At 49.0% G+C, this 24,257-nt stretch overlaps 2 protein-coding genes, 5 non-coding genes and 1 pseudogene across 7 annotated transcripts; 6 read left to right on the forward strand and 2 right to left on the reverse strand.

The window, feature by feature from the left end:
- Nucleotides 1–323: 323 nt before the first annotated feature.
- On the reverse strand, nt 324–3,072 carry LOC130385533 (uncharacterized). The gene is made up of 6 exons (XM_056594055.1): nt 2,875–3,072; nt 2,309–2,748; nt 1,913–2,237; nt 951–1,752; nt 635–844; nt 324–538 (listed from the first exon to the last, which is right to left on the reverse strand). The coding sequence occupies exons 2-6, from the start codon at nt 2,527–2,529 to the stop codon at nt 324–326; spliced, it is 1,773 nt and encodes a 590-aa protein (XP_056450030.1). The 5' UTR covers nt 2,530–2,748; nt 2,875–3,072.
- Nucleotides 3,073–3,112: 40 nt separating this feature from the next.
- On the reverse strand, nt 3,113–5,289 carry LOC130386438 (uncharacterized). Its single transcript, XM_056595361.1, has 4 exons — nt 5,279–5,289; nt 4,191–4,735; nt 3,795–4,108; nt 3,113–3,714 (listed from the first exon to the last, which is right to left on the reverse strand). Exons 2-4 carry the CDS (start codon nt 4,733–4,735, stop codon nt 3,578–3,580), a joined length of 996 nt encoding a protein of 331 aa, XP_056451336.1. The 5' UTR covers nt 5,279–5,289; the 3' UTR covers nt 3,113–3,577.
- A 4,111-nt stretch (nt 5,290–9,400) lies between these two features.
- LOC130386738 (U6 spliceosomal RNA) lies at nt 9,401–9,506 on the forward strand. Its single transcript, XR_008896199.1, has one exon. It is a non-coding gene; the product is annotated as a U6 spliceosomal RNA (small nuclear RNA).
- Nucleotides 9,507–11,170: 1,664 nt separating this feature from the next.
- On the forward strand, nt 11,171–11,276 carry LOC130386792 (U6 spliceosomal RNA). The gene has a single exon (XR_008896234.1). It is a non-coding gene; the product is annotated as a U6 spliceosomal RNA (small nuclear RNA).
- Nucleotides 11,277–12,675: 1,399 nt separating this feature from the next.
- Nucleotides 12,676–12,781, forward strand: LOC130386739 (U6 spliceosomal RNA). The gene has a single exon (XR_008896200.1). It is a non-coding gene; the product is annotated as a U6 spliceosomal RNA (small nuclear RNA).
- Nucleotides 12,782–14,201: 1,420 nt separating this feature from the next.
- On the forward strand, nt 14,202–14,307 carry LOC130386740 (U6 spliceosomal RNA). Its single transcript, XR_008896201.1, has one exon. It is a non-coding gene; the product is annotated as a U6 spliceosomal RNA (small nuclear RNA).
- A 1,543-nt stretch (nt 14,308–15,850) lies between these two features.
- Nucleotides 15,851–15,956, forward strand: LOC130386741 (U6 spliceosomal RNA). The gene has a single exon (XR_008896202.1). It is a non-coding gene; the product is annotated as a U6 spliceosomal RNA (small nuclear RNA).
- Nucleotides 15,957–17,621: 1,665 nt separating this feature from the next.
- LOC130386751 (U6 spliceosomal RNA) lies at nt 17,622–17,696 on the forward strand (annotated as a pseudogene).
- Nucleotides 17,697–24,257: the final 6,561 nt, after the last annotated feature.

Here is a 24,257-nt window from a genome sequence, read left to right on the forward strand (position 1 = left end):
CGTAGGAGCCCGATGAGCTCGTCTACCCTCCCTCGGACAGGGCCTGTTCGTGGCGCAGCCCCACTAAGGCCGTGGCCAAGCGGACCACGGCCAGGTACCCCGGCTGGTCGTCTGGTCCTCGGTAGTCCTGCGAACACAAGCGGATACAAGAAAACAACAAGTCAGACGGACGCCACAGAGCGCTGCGTTTGATCGAGCCAGTGAGTCGCACCGCTGTCGCACTCACCTCAGCGGTCTGCTGAGGCTCTGGTGAGGACCGGCCGGGGGAGCGGGGCGCGGGCTCGGGGGGATCGGTCGGACGGGATGGCTCGGGCGCGGGTGAGTCAGCTGGTTGCCCTGACCGCGGGTCCGTCCGAGGAGCGGTGAACTCGCCAGGCACGTGGAGTGTGAGGTCCTCCAAACTCATGCCGGCCTTCGGCGAGCTCGTCGTCCTCCTCGGTAGGCGGTGGACCCGCGTCCCGGACGTCAGGGTCCAAGCTGGACGTCCTGCAGCACTCTGCCCGTCTGGGAGTACAGTACTCGATGCCGATGAGTTCCCCTGAAGCACAACGGGCATCGTCACTCAATCTGGTTACAAACATCGCCTCGGCGCGGACACGTGTAAGCGTGGTGACGGCGCTCAAAACGTTCTTACCCGTGTACTCCCTGGGCTTGGTGTAGTCCCTGACCAAACTCGAGCCAAGCACCCGTTGGCTGAGCTGGTCAAGGGAGTGCTGCAGGGGGCCACTGTAGGTGCGGAGCAGCGGACGACCCTCCTGTGCCGCGGACGCCGCCCTGTCCTCGTTCCATCTCACCAACCCCTCCAGGAGAAAAGCCTGGAAGTGCCAAGGGTTGGCACTTTCTCCTGAGGAGGAACACAGACGCGTTTAGCGGTTTAGCACGCACAACGTGAACGACAACGAGGGCGGCGGCGGTGAAAGATAGACACGACGGTGAAACCCGTGGTTTACCTGGAATGAAGCGGTTGAGGTGGAGATGGAACGACTCCAGGGACGTGGAGCCGCGCGCACAACGGTACGTCGGCAGGCTGATCCCCCCCTTGGTCAGCCTGCCTGTCTCCGTGTACAGCTCCACGCCCGGCGGGTCCTGGATGCACTCGAGGTGCCGTCGCTGCTCCGCACGGATTGCCTGGATGCGGTCTCGGTCCAGCAGGGGAATCCCCATGGTGTCTCGCCCGTTGGCACCGCCGAAGGTTTGCAGGAGGTCATCAATCAGCCGCTCGGTCGCCGCAGCTCCACGCGTGCGGCGACGGCAATGGAGAGCCATCTCCCTGCGGCTGACGTGCCTCCACACTCCGGCTTCGGACGAGAAGGTCATCCCCTGCGCCTCTAGCGTCCTCCTCTTGGCGTTGAGCAACCGGGCTGTGTCCTCTGGGTCCCACAGGAAGATACTGGCGGACAGCTGCTGCAGGAAGGGCTTGTAGAGCTGGTGGCTCTCGGTTGTGACACCTGATGCGTAGCGTCGCATCAGGTGCCAAATGTCCAACCGGACCACCAGCTTGTCCCACTCCTGGAACGCAGCAGCTGCCTTGGACCCCCCGTGGGACGAACAGCAGTCCCGGTCGACGTAGAGGACGCGAGGCTGCGCTACCCCAGCGTCCCGGTACCGCCGCATTAACCCCGCGGCCATGGGCAACAGGCCACCCCCCTCGGTGGCCGTGAGCACGGACATTAGCACCTGCCCGTGCTCGTTGCCCACGTTGGTCGCCCAGGCTGCGGTATGGGCGGCGGCACCGGCGAGCTTCCGGGTCACCTGTTTGAAGGTGAGGCGACAGACACAGACACAGACACAGACACACACACACACACACACACACACACACACGTCAATAAGGCTGCACGCACGTCGCAAGTCAATAGGGCTGCACGCACGTCGCAAGAGAGTAACGCTCGTGCTCCGACACCACATTCACCTTCTTGGTCGAATCCATCTTCAAGATGGATCCGAAGACTGAGGTGACCCGGGCCTTCACGTCCTCCAGGCGAGACAGGATGTCGTGGCAGTACACCACCAACAGCCAGCCGTACTGCGGCACGTCTGGCGATGGTTTCGGCGGTGGGGTGCACTGGCGCACGACACCCGTCGACGTGAAGGGCTCCATGACGCTGAGGTAGTGTATGGACCGCCGCATCCAGGCCTCTGTGTGTGCCTCACAGAGTTTTTTTTGCAGCTGCGTGGCGCTGTTCCCCCGAGTACGCTCACGCAGCTGGATGATGACCCGCCGGTCGCAGGCAAGCCTACAGGGGAGCGCACGTGTTACAGAAGAGCCACACGCAGACACACCGACAGTTTTCAGACAGCTGCTTACTTGTAGGTGAGGATCGCCGGGAAGAGGGCGCGATGCCCCTCTCCCAGCTGCCTCACGACCTCCTGCGACCAGGCGGCTACCTTCCTCCGACACCGACGGCACTCCAGGTACTCGGTGGCCATCAAGTACCAGCCGTCGATGTCCAAGACCTTCCGGATGGTCTTGTACATCCCACACTTGGTGAGATGTTTCTGGCAGCATGTCGGCCGGGGACCCCACATGTGCAGGGGCGCCCAGAGGAACAACCGACACGCGAAGAAGGCAGCCGCCGAGGCGGGTGGCTGAGTATAGTTCAGCCGGGGCTGGGGGGGGTCCCACCACAGCTTGAGGTCCGTGGTTAGCTTGAGGGACCCCCCGCTGGTCTGCTGGAACAGCGCCCGGCCGATCCACTCCTGCTCTGCCCCGGTGAGGGCTGTCCGCCAGCCCTCAGGCAACCGGGTCTGTGAGGAAGATGAAGACAACACAGAAACACACCGTGAGGAGGGCGAGTCGCTGCTGCGTACGCAGTCTGACGGTCGTCTCCACCGAGTCGTGTGTCTGTGAGTACGACGGGCGTGTGTCTGTACCTCAGCCCGAGCAGGAGCGGGCGTTGCCGGCTGCTCCACGTCGCCCGTCGTCGTCGTCTTCCTCCTCTTCTTCTTCGGCTCCGGCGCCAGGGTGGCCTCCCCGCACGGCGTCTCCTCCACGGAGACGCCACGAGGCTCCACCCTGGTCTGCGCCGGAGCCCGAGCAGGAAGCCCGACCGTCGGTGGAGCAGCCGCAACTTGTGGTGGTGGTGGTGTGGTGGTGGTGGTGGTGGTGGTGGTGGTGGTGGTGGTGGTGGGGTGGAGGACGGTGCCGGGGGAGGTGGAGTCGGAGGCGTCACCAGCGGGAGCGGGAGGGCCTGAAGGACCTGTACGCCAGCTTCAGACACGGTCACGCACAACCAAATGGCATCAGCACAATGAGAGTGACGGGGCAACACACGGGCAAGCGAGACTAAGTGAGTCTGAGCATTCATGACGTGCAGCATGCCGTTGATTAGATCAAATGGTTTAGTGCTACAAGGCGACTGTTAGTTACAAGGCGAGGTTTGCTAGACTGGGAGTTTAATCAAATCCACATTACCACCACGTGAGAGAGGACGGCGCGTCTACCACCTACAAAGACGGCTACATCACCTGATAAACCTACCTTTATCCTTCAGGCATCAGCTTTAGCGACCAGCAAATTAAAAAGTTACAGTTAATACAAACATACTGACTCAAGAATAGATATCCAAGGCCAATGTTACAGTGCGACACGTCCGGTGTGGTGCCAGTTACCCATTTCTACATCAGTGACCATCCGGACCAGCTCCTCGTCCGTCACCTCTGTGGTGGGGGGCGGCGGAACCGAGGGGCGCTGGTCTCTGACGGAAGACACCGCTATGGGGGGGGGGGCAACGGTCAGTAAATCGTATACACTCAACCTCTGTTGTGTGAAAGAGAAAGAAAGAGCTACCGACCTGGAGCTGCAGGCCGTGCTGGTGGGCTCATCAGTCTCCTGATCTGGGCCTGCAGCTCCCTGGGGCCCATCGGACGCCCGCGCACAAGGGCCGAGAAATTGGGAGCGGTCGGCTTGCGGGGCGGCAGCACGGTTGAAGCAGCGGCCTGGCTGGTGGTGGTGCTGGGGCCGCTGCTGGTGCTGCTGCTGGCGGGCGGAGGGGGTGTAGCAGCCGCCTCCGCCGACCGCTCCTTGTCTCGGCCCAAGAAGTACTGAATGGCGGCGTCCATGGAGCTCCCAGGCTGCGGTGTCTTCCGTCGTAGCCACTTGACGTATCTGCAAGACAATGATCGAAAATCAAAAAATATAAACATGTCACAGCACCGTCTCCACTGCCCTTCACCACAATATGACTTACTCCTGACGGTCCTTGTCCTTGGATTCGTACAGGTCCTTCAGGGTGTCCTCCTTGAACAGCCCGAAGCCAACAAGCGCCTCGCCCCCCCGCCCGGGCAGAGTGGCGCGAGCCCGGGCCTCCTCCTGCGCCCGGCGGAACTTGAGGTGCTCCGCAAAAGCGGGGTGGGCGCAGGAGTAGCGGGCGAGGCTGTCCTTGTTGGCCATGAACGGGCTGTCCAAGGCACTCGTCTCCCGCTCCCGCTGGTGACTGGCGACCAGGTGACAGGCGTAGCCCGCGTCGTTCTCCAGGAGCCATCTGAAGGTCTGACCCCGGTACTTGCCAGGCTGGATGCTGTGGCAGCCCAGCACCAGCATGGGGTTCCCGGGGTCACCACCCTCGGAGACGACGCGGGCTCGGGCCTCCTTCTCCACCTCCTCCGGCCTCTTGGCGCTGGCGGGAGCCTGGGTCCCGCGTGGCCCCATGGCGGCGGTGAAGGCCGCCGCCGCATCAGAGGCCCGCAGGACCAACTGATGCGACGGCGTCATCCTTAAATTTGCAAAAGACATCTACAATGACAACAAATGACACGACACAGCATTAAACGAGCATTGCATTAAACGTGCATTACAGTTTACTACCTTAAAGTGACTTTTATGTTCATGGATGCTTACAGGAAAGATAACAGAAGGTTTGAAAGGTTGGAATGCTAATCGCCGCGCCACCAGTTTCAATGCGAATCGCGACTCACCGTAATTTCAACATTAATTTTAACATATTTATAATTCGAAATTCGTCCCAGCATTTATACCACATACACACTAGGGTCTATAGCATATAACCGAGTCTTCCTCTAACATTTTAACGCATTTTTCACGATTTACCAGTACTCGTTTTCAAGGCTAACTCCCGCGCAATCCGTTTGAATGGCAATCGCGACTCTCCGTAATTTCAACATTAATTTTTACATATTTATAATTCGAAATTCGTCCCAGCCTTTATACCACATACACATAGGGTCTATAGCATATAACCGAGTCTTCCTCTAACATTTTAACGCATTTTTCACGGTTTACCAGCTCTCGTTTTCAAGGCTAATCGCCACATCCTACCTTATCACCGACTGCAGAGATAATGGCTGACACACGTGGAAGGTTTTCCTGGAGTTGATGCTGATGCGGGTTGCTGATTGGGCGAAGGTCGACGCGGAAAGTCCAAGGACTTAATGCTGATTGGGCGAAGGTCAGTCCAAGGACTTAATGCTGATTGGGTGCAGGTCAACGCGGAAGGTCCACGATTGGCTGAGAGACAGAGAGCATCGCTGGGCAGATAGCGCAAGGATGACACGCAAATTCGTGAAGCGTTCTATCTTTTAAGTTTTAATTCAAAGTTTCGGAGTTCTAGCCAACTTCCTTCGTATAGCTGCCATTGACCCCCCCCATTTAAAGGTTCATTTTGGTACGGTAAATATGAAGCAGAAGGGAATTTGGCGCCCCTAGTGGCAAAAAATTTAACATTGGAAAACACCTAAAAGCGTTGCCATGGGAACAGGGAGAGAGGCGTGGGAATATAAACCCTATGGAGTGGTAGCTATGGATCAGGGCTAAGCTGTGCCAAGTTCTGGCCACCTGGTGGCTTGTTTTGGTATAGAAAATCGCATTTGAAGTTTTTCACTAAACGCGGGAAAAAGGGGTGTTACCAATATTTTCTTTTGAAGAAAATTGGTGTGGAAGGTTTTCCAGGCTCCTTCTACATGTGTGGGAATTTTTGGAGTTGTAGCTCACTTCCTTCACATAGCTGCCGTTGACCCCAATGTAAAATACTTGGAAAATGTTGTGAACATTTTGTGAAAATTGTGTGAAAAGTGTGGAATCCCCACAGAAAGTGTCTAGGATCACGTTTTAGGCCATTTTGAGTCGTTTGGTGGTGGTCTGTGGTGCATTTTTTTGGACATTCATAATATTCTTTTTTTTTTTAAAATTTGAAATTTGAAATTCATTAATTTTTTGTTTTTGTTTTTTTTAACCCTTTTTTGCTGGGCTCGTTCCGATCCTGAATCTGCATGAATTATGCTTCTAGACCCTTCCTAGGCCGAGAAATAACTTAAAACCGATAAAATTGCATTTTTTTTTGTTTTATACCTTTTTTTGCTGGGCTCGTTCCGATCCTGAACATTATTCGAGAGCGCCCCCTATTGGACATAAAGTATAACTTAGCAACCGTTAAGTAAATACGATCTCATTCTAAATAAATACAAAACGGTTACCATACCAAGGTCAAGACCCCCCCCCACACCACGCTCTACAGACATTATTCAAGAGCGCCACCTATTGGACAAGGATGCAATTCAGGTCAATAAGTAACAAGACAAGAAAATAAAATTCACAATAAGTGCTTTTGGTCTGTCATATTTTGCATATAGTATTGTAATAATAATTATAACACAATAAAGGGTTCTCGTCTTCATTTCCGACAGGAACGGCAGGTCAAAAGCGTTGATTTCACGGGGATTCGATCCAACGCTTTTGGTGTCTCTTTTTTGCTGGGTCGTAAAAAAAAAGTTCTTTATCGACGCGATGAGTGAGGTGGGTTTTTTCCTCTTTTCTGTCGGATAAATAAAGATAAGAACGTTTCTCAGCCACGTTATCTTTTGCGCCATCTGTCCATCGAAGCTTTCCGTTTCTCAGCAACCGCAAATCGTCCAACGTAGGAATCGACTCCTTCTACATGTGTGGGAATTTTTGGAGTTGTAGCTCACTTCCTTCACATAGCTGCCGTTGACCCCAATGTAAAAATACTTGGAAAATGTTGTGAACATTTTGTGAAAATTGGTGAAAAGTGTGGAATCCCCACAGAAAGTGTCTAGGATCACGTTTTAGGCCATTTTGAGTCGTTTGGTGGTGGTCTGTGGTGCATTTTTTTGGACATTCATATATATTCTTTTTTTTTTTTCAAATTTGAAATTTGAAAATTCATTAATTTTTTGTTTTTGTTTTTTTTAACCCTTTTTTTGCTGGGCTCGTTCCGATCCTGAATCTGCAGGAATTATGCTTCTAGACCCTTGCTAGGCCGAGAAATAACTTTAAACCGATAAAATTTCATTTTTTTTTGTTTTTTTTAACCTTTTTTTTGCTGGACTCGTTCCGATCCTGAATCTGCAGGAATTATGCTTCTAGACCCTTCCTAGGCCGAGAAATAACTTAAAACCGAAAAATTTCATTTTTTTTTTTTTTTTTTTTGTTTTTTTTAGCTGGGCTCGTTCCGATCCTGAATCTGCAGGAATTATGCTTCTAGACCCTTCCTAGGCCGAGAAAATAACTTAAAACCGATAAAATTGCATTTTTTTTTGTTTTATACCTTTTTTTTGCTGGGCTCGTTCCGATCCTGAACATTATTCGAGAGCGCCCCCTATTGGACATAAAGTATAACTTAGCAACCGTTAAGTAAATACGATCTCATTCTAAATAAATACAAAACGGTTACCATACCAAGGTCAAGACCCCCCTCCCCACACCACGCTCTACAGACATTATTCAAGAGCGCCACCTATTGGACAAGGATGCAATTCAGGTCTATAAGTAACAAGACAAGAAAATAAAATTCACAATAAGTGCTTTTGGTCTGTCATATTTTGCATATAGTATTGTAATAATAATTATAACACAATAAAGGGTTCTCGTCTTCATTTCCGACGAGAACGGCAGGTCAAAAGCGTTGATTTCACGGGGATTCGATCCAACGCTTTTGGTGTCTCTTTTTTGCTGGGTCGTAAAAAAAAAGTTCTTTATCGACGCGATGAGTGAGGTGGGTTTTTTCCTCTTTTCTGTCGGATAAATAAAGATAAGAACGTTTCTCAGCCACGTTATCTTTTGCGCCATCTGTCCATCGAAGCTTTCCGTTTCTCAGCAACCGCAAATCGTCCAACGTAGGAATCGACTCCTTCTACATGTGGGAATTTTTGGAGTTGTAGCTCACTTCCTTCACATAGCTGCCGTTGACCCCAATGTAAAAATACTTGGAAAATGTTGTGAACATTTTGTGAAAATTGGTGAAAAGTGTGGAATCCCCACAGAAAGTGTCTAGGATCACGTTTTAGGCCATTTTGAGTCGTTTGGTGGTGGTCTGGGTGCATTTTTTTGGACATTCATATATATTCTTTTTTTTTTTTCAAATTTGAAATTTGAAAATTCATTAATTTTTTGTTTTTGTTTTTTTTAATCCTTTTTTTGCTGGGCTCGTTCCGATCCTGAATCTGCAGGAATTATGCTTCTAGACCCTTGCTAGGCCGAGAAAATAACTTTAAACCGATAAAATTTCATTTTTTTTTGTTTTTTTTAACCTTTTTTTTGCTGGACTCGTTCCGATCCTGAATCTGCAGGAATTATGCTTCTAGACCCTTCCTAGGCCGAGAAAATAACTTAAAACCGATAAAAATTTCATTTTTTTTTGTTTTTTTGTTTTTTTTAGCTGGGCTCGTTCCGATCCTGAATCTGCATGAATTATGCTTCTAGACCCTTCCTAGGCCGAGAAAATAACTTAAAAACCGATAAAATTTCATTTTTTTTTTGTTTTTATACCTTTTTTTTGCTGGGCTCGTTCCGATCCTGAACATTATTCGAGAGCGCCCCCTATTGGACATAAAGTATAACTTAGCAACCGTTAAGTAAATACGATCTCATTCTAAATAAATACAAAACGGTTACCATACCAAGGTCAAGACCCCCCTCCCCACACCACGCTCTACAGACATTATTCAAGAGCGCCACCTATTGGACAAGGATGCAATTCAGGTCTATAAGTAACAAGACAAGAAAATAAAATTCACAATAAGTGCTTTTGGTCTGTCATATTTTGCATATAGTATTGTAATAATAATTATAACACAATAAAGGGTTTCTCGTCTTCATTTCCGACGAGAACGGCAGGTCAAAAGCGTTGATTTCACGGGGATTCGATCCAACGCTTTTGGTGTCTCTTTTTTGCTGGGTCGTAAAAAAAAAGTTCTTTATCGACGCGATGAGTGAGGTGGGTTTTTTTCCTCTTTTCTGTCGGATAATAAAGATAAGAACGTTTCTCAGCCACGTTATCTTTTGCGCCATCTGTACATCGAAGCTTTCCGTTTCTCAGCAACCGCAAATCGTCCAACGTAGGAATCGTCTGTTGTAGCTCCACCAGCAGATAGCGTTTGGTGTCTGAGCAGAGGTACATAGCTAACTGAGGATTAGGCAATATTTGTGTTACTTCGGTATCACATCTACTAAAATTGGAACGATACAGAGAAGATTAGCATGGCCCCTGCGCAAGGATGACACGCAAATTCGTGAAGCGTTCTATCTTTTAAGTTTTAATTCAAAGTTTCGGAGTTCTAGCCAACTTCCTTCGTATAGCTGCCATTGACCCCCCCCATTTAAGGTTCATTTTGGTACGGTAAATATGAAGCAGAAGGGAATTTGGCGCCCCTAGTGGCAAAAAAATTTAACATTGGAAAACACCTAAAAGCGTTGCCATGGGAACAGGGAGAGAGGCGTGGGAATATAAACCCTATGGAGTGGTAGCTATGGATCAGGGCTAAGTCTGTGCCAAGTTCTGGCCACCTGGTGGCTTGTTTTGGCATAGAAAATCGCATTTGAAGTTTTTCACTAAATGCGGGAAAAAGGGGTGTTACCAATATTTTCTTTTGAAGAAAATTGGTGTGGAAGGTTTTCCAGGCTCCTTCTACATGTGTGGGAATTTTTGGAGTTGTAGCTCACTTCCTTCACATAGCTGCCGTTGACCCCAATGTAAAAATACTTGGAAAATGTTGTGAACATTTTGTGAAAATTGGTGAAAAGTGTGGAATCCCCACAGAAAGTGTCTAGGATCACGTTTTAGGCCATTTTGAGTCGTTTGGTGGTTGTCTGTGGTGCATTTTTTTGGACATTCATATATATTCTTTTTTTTTTTTCAAATTTGAAATTTGAAAATTCATTAATTTTTTGTTTTTGTTTTTTTTAACCCTTTTTTTTGCTGGGCTCGTTCCGATCCTGAATCTGCAGGAATTATGCTTCTAGACCCTTGCTAGGCCGAAAAAAACTTAAAACCGATAAAATTTCATTTTTTTTTGTTTTTTTTAACCTTTTTTTTGCTGGACTCGTTCCGATCCTGAATCTGCAGGAATTATGCTTCTAGACCCTTCCTAGGCCGAGAAAATAACTTAAAACCGATAAAAATTTCATTTTTTTTTTTTTTTTGTTTTTTTAGCTGGGCTCGTTCCGATCCTGAATCTGCAGGAATTATGCTTCTAGACCCTTCCTAGGCCGAGAAAATAACTTAAAACCGATAAAATTGCATTTTTTTTTTTTTTTTTTTACCTTTTTTTTGCTGGGCTCGTTCCGATCCTGAACATTATTCGAGAGCGCCCCCTATTGGACATGAAGTATAACTTAGCAACCGTTAAGTAAATACGATCTCATTCTAAATAAATACAAAACGGTTACCATACCAAGGTCAAGACCCCCCTCCCCACACCACGCTCTACAGACATTATTCAAGAGCGCCACCTATTGCACAAGGATGCAATTCAGGTCTATAAGTAACAAGACAGAAAATAAAATTCACAATAAGTGCTTTTGGTCTGTCATATTTTGCATATAGTATTGTAATAATAATTATAACACAAAAAGGGTTCTCGTCTTCATTTCCGACGAGAACGGCAGGTCAAAAGCGTTGATTTCACGGGGATTCGATCCAACGCTTTTGGTGTCTCTTTTTTGCTGGGTCGTAAAAAAAAAGTTCTTTATCGACGCGATGAGTGAGGTGGGTTTTTTCCTCTTTTCTGTCGGATAAATAAAGATAAGAACGTTTCTCAGCCACGTTATCTTTTGCGCCATCTGTCCATCGAAGCTTTCCGTTTCTCAGCAACCGCAAATCGTCCAACGTAGGAATCGTCTGTTGTAGCTCCACCAGCAGATAGCGTTTGGTGTCTGAGCAGAGGTACATACCTAACTGAGGATTAGGCAGTATTTGTGTTACTTCGGTATCACATCTACTAAAATTGGAACGATACAGAGAAGATTAGCATGGCCCCTGCGCAAGGATGACACGCAAATTCGTGAAGCGTTCTATCTTTTAAGTTTAATTCAAAGTTTCGGAGTTCTAGCCAACTTCCTTCGTATAGCTGCCATTGACCCCCCCCATTTAAAGGTTCATTTTGGTACGGTAAATATGAAGCAGAAGGGAATTTGGCGCCCCTAGTGGCAAAAAAATTTAACATTGGAAAACACCTAAAAGCGTTGCCATGGGAACAGGGAGAGAGGCGTGGGAATATAAACCCTATGGAGTGGTAGCTATGGATCAGGGCTAAGGCTGTGCCAAGTTCTGGCCACCTGGTGGCTTGTTTTGGTATAGAAAATCGCATTTGAAGTTTTTCACTAAACGCGGGAAAAAGGGGTGTTACCAATATTTTCTTTTGAAGAAAATTGGTGTGGAAGGTTTTCCAGGCTCCTTCTACATGTGTGGGAATTTTTGGAGTTGTAGCTCACTTCCTTCACATAGCTGCCGTTGACCCCAATGTAAAAATACTTGGAAATGTTGTGAACATTTTGTAAAATTGGTGGAAAGTGTCTAGGATCACGTTTTAGGCCATTTTGAGTCGTTTGGTGGTGGTCTGTGGTGCATTTTTTTGGACATTCATATATCTTTTTTTTTTTTCAAATTTGTAACTTAAAACCGATAAAATTTCATTTTTTTTTGTTTTTTTGTTTTTTTAGCTGGGCTCGTTCCGATCCTGAATCTGCAGGAATTATGCTTCTAGACCTTCCTAGGCCGAGAAAATAACTTAAAACCGATAAAATGTCATTTTTTTTTTTTTTATACCTTTTTTTGCTGGGCTCGTTCCGATCCTGAACATTATTCGAGAGCGCCCCCTATTGGACATAAAGTATAACTTAGCAACCGTTAAGTAAATACGATCTCATTCTAAATAAATACAAAACGGTTACCATACCAAGGTCAAGACCCCCCTCCCCACACCACGCTCTACAGACATTATTCAAGAGCGCCACCTATTGGACAAGGATGCAATTCAGGTCTATAAGTAACAAGACAAGAAATAAAATTCACAATAAGTGCTTTTGGTCTGTCATATTTTGCATATAGTATTGTAATAATAATTATAACACAATAAAGGGTTCTCGTCTTCATTTCCGACGAGAACGGCAGGTCAAAAGCGTTGATTTCACGGGGATTCGATCCAACGCTTTTGGTGTCTCTTTTTTGCTGGGTCGTAAAAAAAAAAGTTCTTTATCGACGCGATGAGTGAGGTGGGTTTTTTCCTCTTTTCTGTCGGATAAATAAAGATAAGAACGTTTCTCAGCCACGTTATCTTTTGCGCCATCTGTCCATCGAAGCTTTCCGTTTCTCAGCAACCGCAAATCGTCCAACGTAGGAATCGTCTGTTGTAGCTCCACCAGCAGATAGCGTTTGGTGTCTGAGCAGAGGTACATAGCTAACTGAGGATTAGGCAGTATTTGTGTTACTTCGGTATCACATCTACTAAAATTGGAACGATACAGAGAAGATTAGCATGGCCCCTGCGCAAGGATGACACGCAAATTCGTGAAGCGTTCTATCTTTTAAGTTTTAATTCAAAGTTTCGGAGTTCTAGCCAACTTCCTTCGTATAGCTGCCATTGACCCCCCCCATTTAAAGGTTCATTTGGTACGGTAAATATGAAGCAGAAGGGAATTTGGCGCCCCTAGTGGCAACATTTTTTAACATTGGAAAACACCTAAAAGCGTTGCCATGGGAACAGGGGAGAGGCGTGGGAATATAAACCCTATGGAGTGGTAGCTATGGATCAGGGCTAAGTCTGTGCCAAGTTCTGGCCACCTGGTGGCTTGTTTTGGTATAGAAAATCGCATTTGAAGTTTTTCACTAAACGCGGGAAAAAGGGGTGTTACCAATATTTTCTTTTGAAGAAAATTGGTGTGGAAGGTTTTCCAGGCTCCTTCTACATGTGTGGGAATCTTTGGAGTTGTAGCTCACTTCCTTCACATAGCTGCCGTTGACCCCAATGTAAAAATACTTGGAAAATGTTGTGAACATTTTGTGAAAATTGGTGAAAAGTGTGGAATCCCCACAGAAAGTGTCTAGGATCACGTTTTAGGCCATTTGAGTCGTTTGGTGGTGGTCTGTGGTGCATTTTTTTGGACATTCATATATATTCTTTTTTTTTTTCAAATTTGAAATTTGAAAATTCATTAATTTTTTGTTTTTTTTAACTTTTTTTTTGCTGGGCTCGTTCCGATCCTGAATCTGCATGAATTATGCTTCTAGACCCTTCCTAGGCCGAGAAAATAACTTAAAACCGATAAAATTTCATTTTTTTTTTTTTATTCCCTTTTTTTTGCTGGGCTCGTTCCGATCCTGAACATTATTCGAGAGCGCCCCCTATTGGACATAAAGTATAACTTAGCAACCGTTAAGTAAATACGATCTCATTCTAAATAAATACAAAACGGTTACCATACCAAGGTCAAGACCCCCCTCCCCACACCACGCTCTACAGACATTATTCAAGAGCGCCACCTATTGGACAAGGATGCAATTCAGGTCTATAAGTAACAAGACAAGAAAATAAAATTCACAATAAGTGCTTTTGGTCTGTCATATTTTGCATATAGTATTGTAATAATAATTATAACACAATAAAGGGTTCTCGTCTTCATTTCCGACGAGAACGGCAGGTCAAAAGCGTTGATTTCACGGGGATTCGATCCAACGCTTTTGGTGTCTCTTTTTTGCTGGGTCGTAAAAAAAAAAGTTCTTTATCGACGCGATGAGTGAGGTGGGTTTTTTCCTCTTTTCTGTCGGATAAATAAAGATAAGAACGTTTCTCAGCCACGTTATCTTTTGCGCCATCTGTCCATCGAAGCTTTCCGTTTCTCAGCAACCGCAAATCGTCCAACGTAGGAATCGTCTGTTGTAGCTCCACCAGCAGATAGCGTTTGGTGTCTGAGCAGAGGTACATAGCTAACTGAGGATTAGGCAGTATTTGTGTTACTTCGGTATCACATCTACTAAAATTGGAACGATACAGAGAAGATTAGCATGGCCCCTGCGCAAGGATGACACGCAAATTCGTGAAGCGTTCTATCTTTTAAGTTTTAATTCAAAGTTTCGGAGTTCTAGCCAACTTCCTTCGTATAGCTGCCATTGACCCCCCCATTTAAAGGTTCATTTTGGTACGGTAAATATGAAGCAGAAGGGAATTTGGCGCCCCTAGTGGCAACATTTTTTAACATTGGAAAACACCTAAAAGCGTTGCCATGGGAACAGGGAGAGAGGCGTGGGAATATAAACCCTATGGAGTGGTAGCTATGGATCAGGGCTAAGTCTGTGCCAAGTTCTGGCCACCTGGTGGCTTGTTTTGGTATAGAAAATCGCATTTGAAGTTTTTCACTAAACGGGAAAAAGGGGTGTTACCAATATTTTCTTTTGAAGAAAATTGGTGTGGAAGGTTTTCTAGGCTCCTTCTACATGTGTGGGAATCTTTGGTGTTGTAGCTCACTTCCTTCACATAGCTGCCGTTGACCCCAATGTAAAAATACTTGGAAAATGTTGTGAACATTTTGTGAAAATTGGTGTGAAAAGTGTGGAATCCCACAGAAAGTGTCTAGGATCACGTTTTAGGCCATTTTGAGTCGTTTGGTGGTGGTCTGTGGTGCATTTTTTTGGACATTCATATATATTTTTTTTTTTTCAAATTTGAAATTTGAAAATTCATTAATTTTTTGTTTTTGTTTTTTTTAACCCTTTTTTTGCTGGGCTCGTTCCGATCCTGAATCTGCATGAATTATGCTTCTAGACCCTTCCTAGGCCGAGAAAATAACTTCAAACCGATAAAATTGCATTTTTTTTTGTTTTTTTTAACCTTTTTTTTGCTGGGCTCGTTCCGATCCTGAATCTGCAGGAATTATGCTTCTAGACCCTTCCTAGGCCGAGAAAATAACTTAAAACCGATAAAATGTCTTTTTTTTTTTTTTTATACCTTTTTTTTGCTGGGCTCGTTCCGATCCTGAACATTATTCGAGAGTGCCCCCTATTGGACATAAAGTATAACTTAGCAACCGTTAAGTAAATACGATCTCATTCTAAATAAATACAAAACGGTTACCATACCAAGGTCAAGACCCCCTCCCCACACCACGCTCTACAGACATTATTCAAGAGCGCCACCTATTGGACAAGGATGCAATTCAGGTCTATAAGTAACAAGACAAGAAAATAAAATTCACAATAAGTGCTTTTGGTCTGTCATATTTTGCATATAGTATTGTAATAATAATTATAACACAATAAAGGGTTCTCGTCTTCATTTCCGACGAGAACGGCAGGTCAAAAGCGTTGATTTCACGGGGATTCGATCCAACGCTTTTGGTGTCTCTTTTTTGCTGGGTCGTAAAAAAAAAAGTTCTTTATCGACGCGATGAGTGAGGTGGGTTTTTCCTCTTTTCTGTCGGATAAATAAAGATAAGAACGTTTCTCAGCCACGTTATCTTTTGCGCCATCTGTCCATCGAAGCTTTCCGTTTCTCAGCAACCGCAAATCGTCCAACGTAGGAATCGTCTGTTGTAGCTCCACCAGCAGATAGCGTTTGGTGTCTGAGCAGAGGTACATAGCTAACTGAGGATTAGGCAGTATTTGTGTTACTTCGGTATCACATCTACTAAAATTGGAACGATACAGAGAAGATTAGCATGGCCCCTGCGCAAGGATGACACGCAAATTCGTGAAGCGTTCTATCTTTTAAGTTTTAATTCAAAGTTTCGGAGTTCTAGCCAACTTCCTTCGTATAGCTGCCATTGACCCCCCCCATTTAAAGGTTCATTTTGGTACGGTAAATATGAAGCAGAAGGGAATTTGGCGCCCCTAGTGGCAACATTTTTTAACATTGGAAAACACCTAAAAGCGTTGCCATGGGAACAGGGAGAGAGGCGTGGGAATATAAACCCTATGGAGTGGTAGCTATGGATCAGGGCTAAGTCTGTGCCAAGTTCTGGCCACCTGGTGGCTTGTTTTGGTATAGAAAATCGCATTTGAAGTTTTTCACTAAACGCGGGAAAAAGGGGTGTTACCAATATTTTCTTTTGAAGAAAATTGGTGTGGAAGGTTTTCCAGGCTCCTTCTACATGTGTGGGAATCTTTGGAGTTGTAGCTCACTTCCTTCACATAGCTGCCGTTGACCCCAATGTAAAAATACTTGGAAAATGTTGTGAACATTTTGTGAAAATTGGTGAAAAGTGTGGAATCCCCACAGAAAGTGTCTAGGATCACGTTTTAGGCCATTTTGAGTCGTTTGGTGGTGGTCTGTGGTGCATTTTTTTGGACATTCATATATATTCTTTTTTTTTTTCAAATTTGAAATTTGAAAATTCATTAATTTTTTGTTTTTGTTTTTTTTAACCCTTTTTTTGCTGGGCTCGTTCCGATCCTGAATCTGCATGAATTATGCTTCTAGACCCTTCCTAGGCCGAGAAAATAACTTCTAACTGATAAAATTGCATTTTTTTTTGTTTTTTTTAACCTTTTTTTTGCTGGGCTCGTTCCGATCCTGAATCTGCAGGATTTATGCTTCTAGACCCTTCCTAGGCCGAGAAAATAACTTAAAACCGATAAAATTTCATTTTTTTTTGTTTTTTTTGTTTTTTTTAGCTGGGCTCGTTCCGATCCTGAATCTGCAGGAATTATGCTTCTAGACCCTTCCTAGGCCGAGAAAATAACTTAAAACCGATAAAATTTCATTTTTTTTTTTTTTATACCTTTTTTTTGCTGGGCTCGTTCCGATCCTGAATATTATTCGAGAGCGCCCCCTATTGGACATAAAGTATAACTTAGCAACCGTTAAGTAAATACGATCTCATTCTAAATAAATACAAAACGGTTACCATACCAAGGTCAAGACCCCCCTCCCCACACCACGCTCTACAGACATTATTCAAGAGCGCCACCTATTGGACAAGGATGCAATTCAGGTCTATAAGTAACAAGACAAGAAAATAAAATTCACAATAAGTGCTTTTGGTCTGTCATTTTGCATATAGTATTGTAATAATAATTATAACACAATAAAGGGTTCTCGTCTTCATTTCCGACGAGAACGGCAGGTCAAAAGCGTTGATTTCACGGGGATTCGATCCAACGCTTTTGGTGTCTCTTTTTTGCTGGGTCGTAAAAAAAAAAGTTCTTTATCGACGCGATGAGTGAGGTGGGTTTTTTCCTCTTTTCTGTCGGATAAATAAAGATAAGAACGTTTCTCAGCCACGTTATCTTTTGCGCCATCTGTCCATCGAAGCTTTCCGTTTCTCAGCAACCGCAAATCGTCCAACGTAGGAATCGTCTGTTGTAGCTCCACCAGCAGATAGCGTTTGGTGTCTGAGCAGAGGTACATAGCTAACTGAGGATTAGGCAGTATTTGTGTTACTTCGGTATCACATCTACTAAAATTGGAACGATACAGAGAAGATTAGCATGGCCCCTGCGCAAAGGAAGGTTACCGTTCTCTATCGGGGTCCGGCCCGCGGCGCAGCCGCGGGACGGACCGCTTTGGCGCCCCCTTTCGGCCGCCGCACCTCGGGCCCGTCCCGGCCCCCGCGGGCACCTCGGACCGAGAATAAGTTCGGTCCAACCGGTCGAACCGACGGTTCGGGGTCGAAATCGGAACGCACCGTCTGCTTTGAGCAGAGGCCGAAATCGGAACGATCGGAACGAAACGGAACGCACGGGGTCGGGTCGGGACACGGGTGGAAACGCCCATGTCGAGGGACCGGTGCCGTTATAAACAAGCGTTCGTCTGATTCGACCCGTGTCCGTTATCGCAACGCGTCGCTTGTTTATCAAAGAGAGGCTATATTTTCAACGTATTGCTTGTTCGTTAAAGAACGGCTTTATTTTCAATGTATCGATTGTGTGGAACGTCTCTCTCACGCCGAAATCAACACACGCCAAGTCGTTCGGTAGGGCGTTTATTCATTTATTATAAATTCATTTATATATTCATTTATTATAAATATAGGGGAAAATCAGAAATCATACGTGTGACTCGGTGAGCCACGGTGGTGTCCATGGCAATTGTCTCTCCGGCCGGGCGGGTCTCGTCACCCCCGTCGGTGAGGCCTCTTGGGCTCCGGCTGGTGGACATCGGCGGTATACGCCATCCACCGCCTCTCCCTCTGGCCGCCCGGCTTGAGGGGTTTGGGGCCGCCGGGTCGCCACAATTGTTTATCAAAGAAGGCTTTAATGTTCAATGTGATTGCTTATTAAAGAATGGCGTTATTTTCAATGTATTGATTGTTTATCAAAGAGCGGCTTTATTTTCAATATATTGCTTGTTTCTTAAAGAATGGCTTTATTTTCAATGTGTTTATTAAAGGCTTTATTTTCAATGTGATTGTTTCTTAAAGAATGGCTTTATTTTCAATGTGTTTATTAAAGGCTTTATTTTCAATGTGATTGTTTCTTAAAGAATGGCTTTATTTCGAGACGCTTTTACACTGTTTCTAATGTATTGCTTTTTTATTATTAAACTAAAAACGTTTGTTATCATTGTTGTTGTGGACTTGTTGCTTAAAGTAAAAAGAAGGGACAAGCGTGTGTAATTCAAATAGATTTATTAAATTAAAAACATGCACAACACAGGAGGGGGGTTCCCGGGGAGGAGCAGCCTCACACTCTGCCGGGGCTGTGTTCCTCTCCAGGGGCTGACACCGGGCCCTTCGCCCTCCTCTCCTCCCGCTGCTTCCTCTGCTTCCTGGTGAACGGATTTCAACATCGAATTTTAGTTCTTTAGGTAAATGCAAGCAGTTTACTTCGAAACGCATTCAGAAACAATCAATTCACCTCTTTGGCTTTCGCCTCTTGCGGTCCCTCTTCTCGGCCAGCCACAGGTCTACGCCTTTGCCGGCGTAGAGGGAGCAGAAGTTCTCCCCGTCGAACCGGCTGTGGCCAAAATCTTTCTGCGCCGGCTGGAGGCACCGCTGGCAGATCCGCAGCTTGTGGTTTTGCGCCCAGGGGAAGAGGAGTCGCCGACCTCCTTCCTGCGGGCGATGTTCCAGAGGGTGGTCCTGGGCACCTTCCCGGCGTCCTCGGGGGCCTGTTGGCTGATTAGCCACTCACGAGCGGTGAGGCCCCCAGGGCCCGCCTCTGACTCGCAGTACGCACTGCTCTTGTAGAGCGCGTGCCCCGTGTCCAGGGTCCTGGGTTGGGCGCACGTGGGGCAGGGGTCCCCCGGCTGGCATTGGGGCTTCCCCTTTTGCTCATTCAACACCCTGGTGTCCTGCCTCAGTTGGGACTTGTGGCGGCAAATGGTAACCCTGCTTGGCTTCCTTTTTTGCTTCCTTTTCCTCTTTGATGGAGGAGGAGGAGCAGCAGCAGCGCTGTCGGACTCTGAACACAAGGCAATATAGAACTCTTTTAGTCTAGGTCAAATTAAATGGATGGATGTGCACACACACACACACACAACAATTTAGCAAGTTAGATACACACCTTCTGGTTCCACGGCCTCTGGCTCAGGCTGCGCTCCGAGGTTGCTGTTAGTGGCTTCCATCGTAGTGTGGTTTAGAGGCATCTCCTGCAGCCCTATTTGAACCTTGTACGAGAAAGGGGTGGACCTTCACCTTCACCTGCACACGGGAGACTTTCCCGAGGCCAGCTGCCCTGTCTGATCTTTTGTCTTAGCTTGATCAGTCATCCTGATAGACAAAAGAGTCCAAGTTGGAGGTGTGAAATGAACTCAGGGTGTCGGGGGGGGGGGGGGCTCTCTGCGCTTCACTTCTAATTCCCACTGCTACTGTCATGATAGATGTGTGTGATGTGTGTGTGTCCATCATGCTGTTTGAAGTGTTGTATGTGTGTGTGTGTGTGTATGTGTGTGGCAGTTAAAGACATGATTTAAGGAAAATACTCGGACAGCCAAAAAGGTAGCAGAAATTAATGGATGCGTATGCATGATCTGGAAAAAATAATGACTTTTAGCAACCCTCTTTTATGTGTTGTTAATTTATACATTGTTTAATAAAGAATGGTGTTTTTTCAACCAGCTTTTAAGGCGTGTTTTCTTTTTGTGATGTGATTTGAGCAAAAATCGTTCTTTCTTCCACACAAACGACACAGAGTCTTTCGGTAACGGTAGGCTGTTTATATATATATACATAATTTACAATGGCTGGTGGTCCCTCTACACAGCCAGCTCCACACTGCTGCGGGGGGGGGGGGGGGGGGGGGGAGAGAATGTCAGGGTGGCGGCGGGGGGGGGGCCTCGCGGTCTCTGGCCAGCCGATCTCGGCGCCACTGCTCCACCGTTCCCCCGTCGGCCCGGGCGCAAAAGGTCTCCCGCTTGTAGCGGCTGTGGCCGTTCTCCCTGGTCTTGTGCTGGCCACAGCGCTTGCAGGTAAAGGAGGAGACCTTTTTAGGGGGCTTGAGGTAGACCCCTAGCTCCCGGGCACGACGCTCCTTCTCCTCCAGGACCCTGTGCCTCCAGGCAGTGGTGCGGGGCATGGCTCCAGCAATGGCGACGGCAATGGCTGGAGCGGTGGCCGCGGCTGAGAGCGGGCTGAGGTCCGGGGGGGCGGTGGCGGTGGCGGTGGCGGCGGCACTCTGCTGCTTCACCATGAGGTCGTAGAGCTCCGGGGCCAGCGGCCCTCTGATTGTTGCAGCCAGACCAGAGGCATCCGCGGGCAGGTGGTGCTGGAGGGGCTGGTCTGGCTGCTGGGGCTGCTGCAGCAGAGTCCGTGGGGCCGACAGGGGCTCCGCTGCAGTCTGGGGAGCGCTGGGCCCGGGACTGCGAGGGAGAGGGTGTCCCTCATCTTTTTTTTTCCCTGGTGTTTTGCCTTTCAAGAAATAGAAACAATGCGTTAATTATGACGACAAAGATATCAATCACGACGACAAACACACACACACACACACACACACACATCAGTTCTGCGAGCCAAAGTATGTGGACTTACCACATGGACAGGGTCCGCTGGTTCACGTCGTACAGCATGATGCGGGTGCTCGCCATGAGGGCAGGACAGTTGACCACGTTGTCCTGGATCAACTTGTAGTCCCTCATGACGGCACCCCAGCGGTTGAGGCGTGCCCCGGCGATGGTCTTGGCGTCGCCGCTGTGGACGCGGCACAGCTCCAACATGATGGCCTCGACGACCCTGCTGAGGCTTGGGTACTGTGCCGCTCCCGCACCCTTACCCACGACGACACTGCAGAGAGAGAGAGAGAGAGCGTGTTAGTTACTGATTATAGGGGGCTGTAAAAAAAAAGATTGAATGAAATTGTTAATGCACTGCTTACCGCTTCACACTGTCCACTCCCGGGATGTGGGCGTGGCGGTTGCTGGTCTTGAACCGACCTTTAGCCAGCCGGTCCTGGTGGCGGGGGGGGAAGGTCACCGCGGCCTTGTCCCGCTCCGTCAGCCTCTCCCAGAGAGCGATGATGCCTCTGGTCTGACGGGCGGTGACGAAGGCGTGGTGACGCAGCTCCACGAGGCCGTGGGCCAGGGCCACCGCGTGGTGGTACCCGGGCTGACCGTCCGGCCCGACGACGTCCTGAAAAAAACGCACAGACACGGCACACGATGAGACGCCGCACACAAACACCGCGGCCGATATGAAATGTGGACAGGCGACTGCCACTCACTTCCTCCTCCTCCTCCATCTCCATCTCCTCCTCCACCTCGGAAAGGGGCGATCCCAAGGTGGCATCGACCTGGAGCACACCGCAGGGCTCCTGGAGCAGGGCGCTGTGGTGTGCCAGGAGACGGATCTCCTCTGGCTCCTCCTCCGGGTGCTCCTCCTCCTCCTCGAAGCCGTCATCGGCGGCGGCCTCTTCCTCCTCTGCCCCATCCAGAGGTTCGGGATCCGGCTGCAGCACAGCGCCCGACTGGGAGTACAAGTACTCCACCCCTAAGAGTTCCCCTGCAGAGAGAGACACACACACACACACCACACACACACACACACACACACACACACACACACACACACACACACATTAGCAGATGCCACAAGAACAGCCGCAGCAAACACTCTCTGTCGCTAATCTCCATGTACCTGTGTACTCTCTGGGCTGGGTGAAGTCGTCGACCGGCTGGACCCCGTTGACCTCAGAGGCCAGCTCGTTGAAGCTGTGCTGCAGCCGGGCGCTGTAGCACCGCAGCGCCGCTCGCGGCTCCCTCGACTGCCGCCCTGCCGCGGTCCTCGTTCCACCGAGCCAGGCCCTCCAGCAGGTACACCTGATAGTGAACATCACTCGAGGTGGTACCTGTACATAAAACACGAGGGGGAGAAGAGTTAGTGAAAAAGGAAAACAAACAAGCAGAACTTTGTCAACGCGGTGGAAATAGATTTACCCGGAACGAAGCGGCACTGGTGCAGGTGGAAGGACTCGAGGGAGGTGGAGCCGCGAGCGCACCGGAAGACGGGGAGCCTCACACCACCCTTGGTGATCTCTCCCGTCTTGGTGTACAGCTCCACCCCCTCTGGGTCCTGGACGCAGTCGAGGTGGCGGCGCTGCGTGCCCCAGATGTCCTCCATGCGGGCGCGGTCGATCAAAGCGACGCCCATGGTGTCCGTCACATGCCAGAAGGCGTCCAGCACCTCCTGGATGAGCCGCTCCGTCTCCGCCGCACCCCTCGTACGGCGGCGACAGTGGCGAGCCAGCTCCTTGGCGGACAGCGTGACCTGGGCGTCCCTCCCCTCCGAGGACTGCTTGGCCTCCTTCAGGCGCCGCACGTCCTCGCCGTCCCACTCAAAGATGGCGAAGGACAGCCTGGCCATGAAGAGGCCGTAGAGCTGGTGGCTGTCGGTGGTGACGCCCCTCGCGAAGCGCCGCATGAGGTGCCACACGTCCAGCCGCACCACCAGCTCTTGCCACTCGTGGTACATGCCGTGCGTGGCAGAATTGCCCACGGCGGCACAGCAGTCCCGGTCCACATACAGGACCCTCGGAGGGGCCTTCCCGGCTTCGCGGTACCGCCGCATGAGGCCGACCGCCATGTTGGTAAGTCCCTCCCCCTCGGCCGAGGTGAGAACGGACACGAGCACCTGCCCGTACTCGTTGCCAACGTTGGTCATCCAGGCGGCAGACCCGGCGGCGGCGCCCGCGAGCTTTTTGGCGATCTGCAAGACACAAACACACGTTTAGACACACGGACGGACGGACGGCACACAGACGTCATACGAGGCGACGGCACGGAGAGAGAAACCTCACCTTCTTGGTGGAGTCCATCTTTAGGATGTCGCCGAAGATCGACGTCACCCTGGCCTTGGTCTCGTCCAGCCTGGTCACGGCCTCCAGCACGTACACCCGACCAAACCAGGTGAGCCCGGGCACCTTGACGAAGGTCGGCAGGGACACGTCGTCCTTCCGGGCCGCTCCGGGTCCCCTCAGCTTGCGGAGCACAGACAGGTAGGCGATGGAGCGCTGCATCCAGTCCCTGGAGTGCTGCTCCACCAGGGAGGCACGGAGGCGAGAGACGCCGTTGCCCAAGGTGCGCTCCTTGAGCATGGCTATCACCGCCCTGTCGCAGGACAACCTGGAAACAGAGAACACAGACAGTTAACCGTAGTTAACCACGAGCGACAAAACGCTGGGTAAACGCAGAATGACTAAAAGTGACATACTTGTAGGTAAGAACGGCCGGGAATTGCTCGCGGTGAGCAACGTCCAGCTGCTCCAGGATGTCCTGGGACCAGCCCGCCACCTTCTTGCCGCAGGAGGGGCACTGAAGGCACTCTGTGGCCATATAATACCACCCGCTCCTGTCCAAGACCCTCCGCACGGTCTTGTATAGGCCAGCGCCCATCAGCTTACCCCCATCGGCGGGGCACTTGAGGTGGTACGCCCACATCCGGTACGGAAGCCAGAGGAAGAAGGGGCGCTGGAAGAAGGCGTGGGCTGTGGCGGGGGGCTGAGTGTAGAGGAGCCGGGCGCCTGGCGGGTACCACCACAGTCGGGGCGGTGTGGTGAGCACAGCCTTCCCGCTGCTGGGGTCCCTGCGGAACAGCGCCCGGCCCACCCACTCCTGCTGCTCCTCAGGCAGCGTCTTCCTCC

Source organism: Gadus chalcogrammus, chromosome 7, assembly GCF_026213295.1.
Source record: "Gadus chalcogrammus isolate NIFS_2021 chromosome 7, NIFS_Gcha_1.0, whole genome shotgun sequence".
Lineage (NCBI taxonomy): Eukaryota > Metazoa > Chordata > Actinopteri > Gadiformes > Gadidae > Gadus > Gadus chalcogrammus.

Excerpts from the sequence above, each read along its gene's own strand:
- LOC130386438 (XM_056595361.1), bottom strand. The coding sequence starts at position 4,735 with ATGTCTTTTGCAAATTTAAGGATGACGCCGTCGCATCAGTTGGTCCTG. Across the intron at positions 4,109-4,190 it reads AAGGACAAGGACCGTCAGGA|ATACGTCAAGTGGCTACGAC; the intron begins GTAAGTCATATT and ends ATTGTCTTGCAG. Across the intron at positions 3,715-3,794 it reads AGCACGGCCTGCAGCTCCAG|CGGTGTCTTCCGTCAGAGAC; the intron begins GTCGGTAGCTCT and ends CCCCCCCCATAG.
- LOC130385533 (XM_056594055.1), bottom strand. The coding sequence starts at position 2,529 with ATGTGGGGTCCCCGGCCGACATGCTGCCAGAAACATCTCACCAAGTGT. Across the intron at positions 845-950 it reads CCTCAACCGCTTCATTCCAG|GAGAAAGTGCCAACCCTTGG; the intron begins GTAAACCACGGG and ends GTTCCTCCTCAG. Across the intron at positions 539-634 it reads CAAGCCCAGGGAGTACACGG|GGGAACTCATCGGCATCGAG; the intron begins GTAAGAACGTTT and ends GTTGTGCTTCAG.